The 2,487-nt window shown below is 41.2% G+C and overlaps 1 protein-coding gene across 9 annotated transcripts in view; it reads right to left on the bottom strand.

Annotated features, from left to right (window-relative positions):
* cacna1c (calcium channel, voltage-dependent, L type, alpha 1C subunit) overlaps positions 1 to 2,487 on the bottom strand; it is a 199,899-nt gene that overhangs the window by 37,151 nt on the left and 160,261 nt on the right. For all 9 annotated transcript variants that reach the window (XM_032504750.1, XM_032504753.1, XM_032504751.1 and 6 more), the window contains 6 exons: positions 2,219 to 2,379; positions 1,928 to 2,001; positions 1,633 to 1,784; positions 1,313 to 1,514; positions 920 to 1,040; positions 372 to 486 (listed from right to left, as the gene is read on the bottom strand). In XM_032504750.1, coding sequence (XP_032360641.1) covers positions 372 to 486; positions 920 to 1,040; positions 1,313 to 1,514; positions 1,633 to 1,784; positions 1,928 to 2,001; positions 2,219 to 2,379 — 825 coding nt within the window. The remainder of the gene's footprint in view (positions 1 to 371; positions 487 to 919; positions 1,041 to 1,312; positions 1,515 to 1,632; positions 1,785 to 1,927; positions 2,002 to 2,218; positions 2,380 to 2,487) is intronic.

The raw sequence follows: 2,487 nt of genomic DNA, 5'->3' as shown, positions 1-2,487 counted from the left end.
CCTTTGTAGGCAATGAGAGACAAATATTACTCTATAACACTGGCAAGACAGTAAAAGCAAAGCCAGCAAATGTCTGTCTGTCTTAAACACATAATAATATGTCTATGTTCTAATTGATACGCATTTTTAGTACTTTAATTTTGAGGTTCTGGAATCAGGATCCTTAAGCGCTTCTGGGAAGAACTGACTATCCAGGATACTGTAAGCAAAAGCTCTCCCTTGATCCTATTGAAATTAGACCAACTCTTCCACTTCCTCTCTGCCCCTATTAGCTGTTTGTGTGTTTGTGAGACCCAAAAAAAGCTTTCTATCCTCTTCTTTCTTTTCCTTAGCTAACTGTCTGCATGTCTTTCTTTGTCTTTCTGCTGTACCTGGCCAGCTTTTTCCTCTCCTTCTCCTCTTCCTCTTCTTTTTGGGCAGATGTCAGGCTCTCAGCGTCTGCCAGATTGTCAACAGCAATGGCCAAGAAGACATTCAGTAGGATATCTGTTCAGAGAGGTGAAGCTAAGGATGTGGCAGACCAATCCGATAAGCAGTGTGGTTGGTTGCAAACAATGCTGGTAGGCTAAGTGAGTAATTAGAAACCTTTGTGCATCTAAAAGACACTGAAGTACTTAAGAAAAGATATTCAGTGACCTCAAGTAAACATTTTTGGCTTCATGAATGTATCCCCTCACAAAACACATTCTTCCCTCCTGCAACTAAATCCTAAGTAGGGGTTAGACCTTATTCAAATCACAAACAGGCAGATTGTTATCTGGTTGATGGAATGCAATTTAACAGAATCAAAATAGAAGTTTGGCTGAATCTTTGCTCCAGACTGGATTTTTCAGTGTCATCATTTATAACTCCTTTACCTCCCGTCATAGCCACATTATTTAGGCTGCTGTGTAAATACTTTATCTAGGGCTCAGGATACAGTTTCCGCAGATGAAGAGGATGATGAAGTAGATGCAGACCAGCATGCCGGGGAAGGACGGTCCACCGTATGCCATGATACCATCATACATCACAGAGTTCCAGTCCTCTCCTGTTAGGATCTGTGGAGTAAGAAAGATATGGAATACAAATCTCATCTGCATACAGATAATATTATAGGAGATAGATTTTTATTGGAAAGAAGTCACTCTTGTGACAGTGATCTACAGTATTACATTTCATTTCATTCTAAGACTCACACTAGATTAAATGACTTTTTGTACTATACAAATGGAGAAGACAAAGATCATTATTTTATGGATGGAAGAATAAAAAACAAGGGGAAAAACAAGGTCCAGAACATTCCGACCAGAAACAATTGCAGTATCATTACCTGAAACACAGTGAGCAGAGACTGTGGAAAGTTGTCAAAGGTACTGCGTCTGGTCTCGTCGAAGTTGAATTTTCCCCCAAAGAGCTGCATGCCGAGCAGTGAGAAGATGATGATGAAGAGGAAGAGCAGGAGCAGCAGGGAAGCAATAGAGCGAACAGAGTTTAGCAGGGAGGCCACCAGGTTGGACAGGGAGTTCCAATATCTGGGGAAGAGACATCCAGTTAATGTGAGCATGCAACAGGTGACTTTCAAATGTTTGTGTATGTGGAAGGATATAGGGATACTTAATCATTGTCAACGTTAAAAATTTCAATACTAACCTAGTAATTTTGAAGATTCGAAGCAAGCGTACGCAACGTAACACAGAGATGCCGAGAGGAGACATGATCTTGGTTTCCACCAGAATGGTCTCAAGAATTCCGCCACATACTACAAAGCTGTCAAAGCGATTAAAGAGCGAAACAAAGTATGCCTGCGGAGTTAAGAGAGAAGCAAAATGTAAGGTAGCAAGTAGAGGAGACACAAGTTTACTATTCTCTTGACAATCTTAGAATGTATTAAAGACAACAGTATTTTCCCATATAACTAATTTGAGAGTTACTGTTAGCCACCAACCTGCAGACCCAGACTGTACATCTTCAACAGCATCTCACCAGTGAAGAGCGCTAACAACACTGTGTTAGCTATGTCTGAGGAGGAGGAAAGAAAGGACAAAAGAAAGGAAGAATGTGGAAGGGGTTTAAAAAAACAAATAAGTGCAGCGTAAAAAGGGATAGCAAAAGAGAAATTGTGGATAAGGAAAGACAATGCAAAAATTTAAATAATATAGCTATGATCTAAATGAATAGTGGTGTGTCAGTGTTTGTGTGTAAGTGAATGTCAGTGTGTATGAATGTGCTTACATACCTTGTACATCGGTTAGCCATTGAGGCTGCTGGTGATGTTCAGAGGCAATGGTCAGAGTGTTGAGGAATACCAGGAAGATGACCAGCCAATAAAAAACCTGTGATTTGACCCCTGCCCGGCACTTCCTCCTACACAGCCTGTTCCACCTCCGAGAGTATCGACTGAGGAGGAAGAAGCAGAGATTGAGAGATGGAGAGGTGAGGAAAGATGGGAGCGGGAAGAGGTTGGGAAAAGAAGGGACGTGGGAAAAAGAGCATAGATGTAGACGA

Source organism: Etheostoma spectabile, chromosome 23 (assembly GCF_008692095.1).
Source record: "Etheostoma spectabile isolate EspeVRDwgs_2016 chromosome 23, UIUC_Espe_1.0, whole genome shotgun sequence".
Lineage (NCBI taxonomy): Eukaryota > Metazoa > Chordata > Actinopteri > Perciformes > Percidae > Etheostoma > Etheostoma spectabile.
Note: the sequence above shows the minus strand (reverse complement) of the source record. Positions and strands in the feature narration are given on the sequence as shown.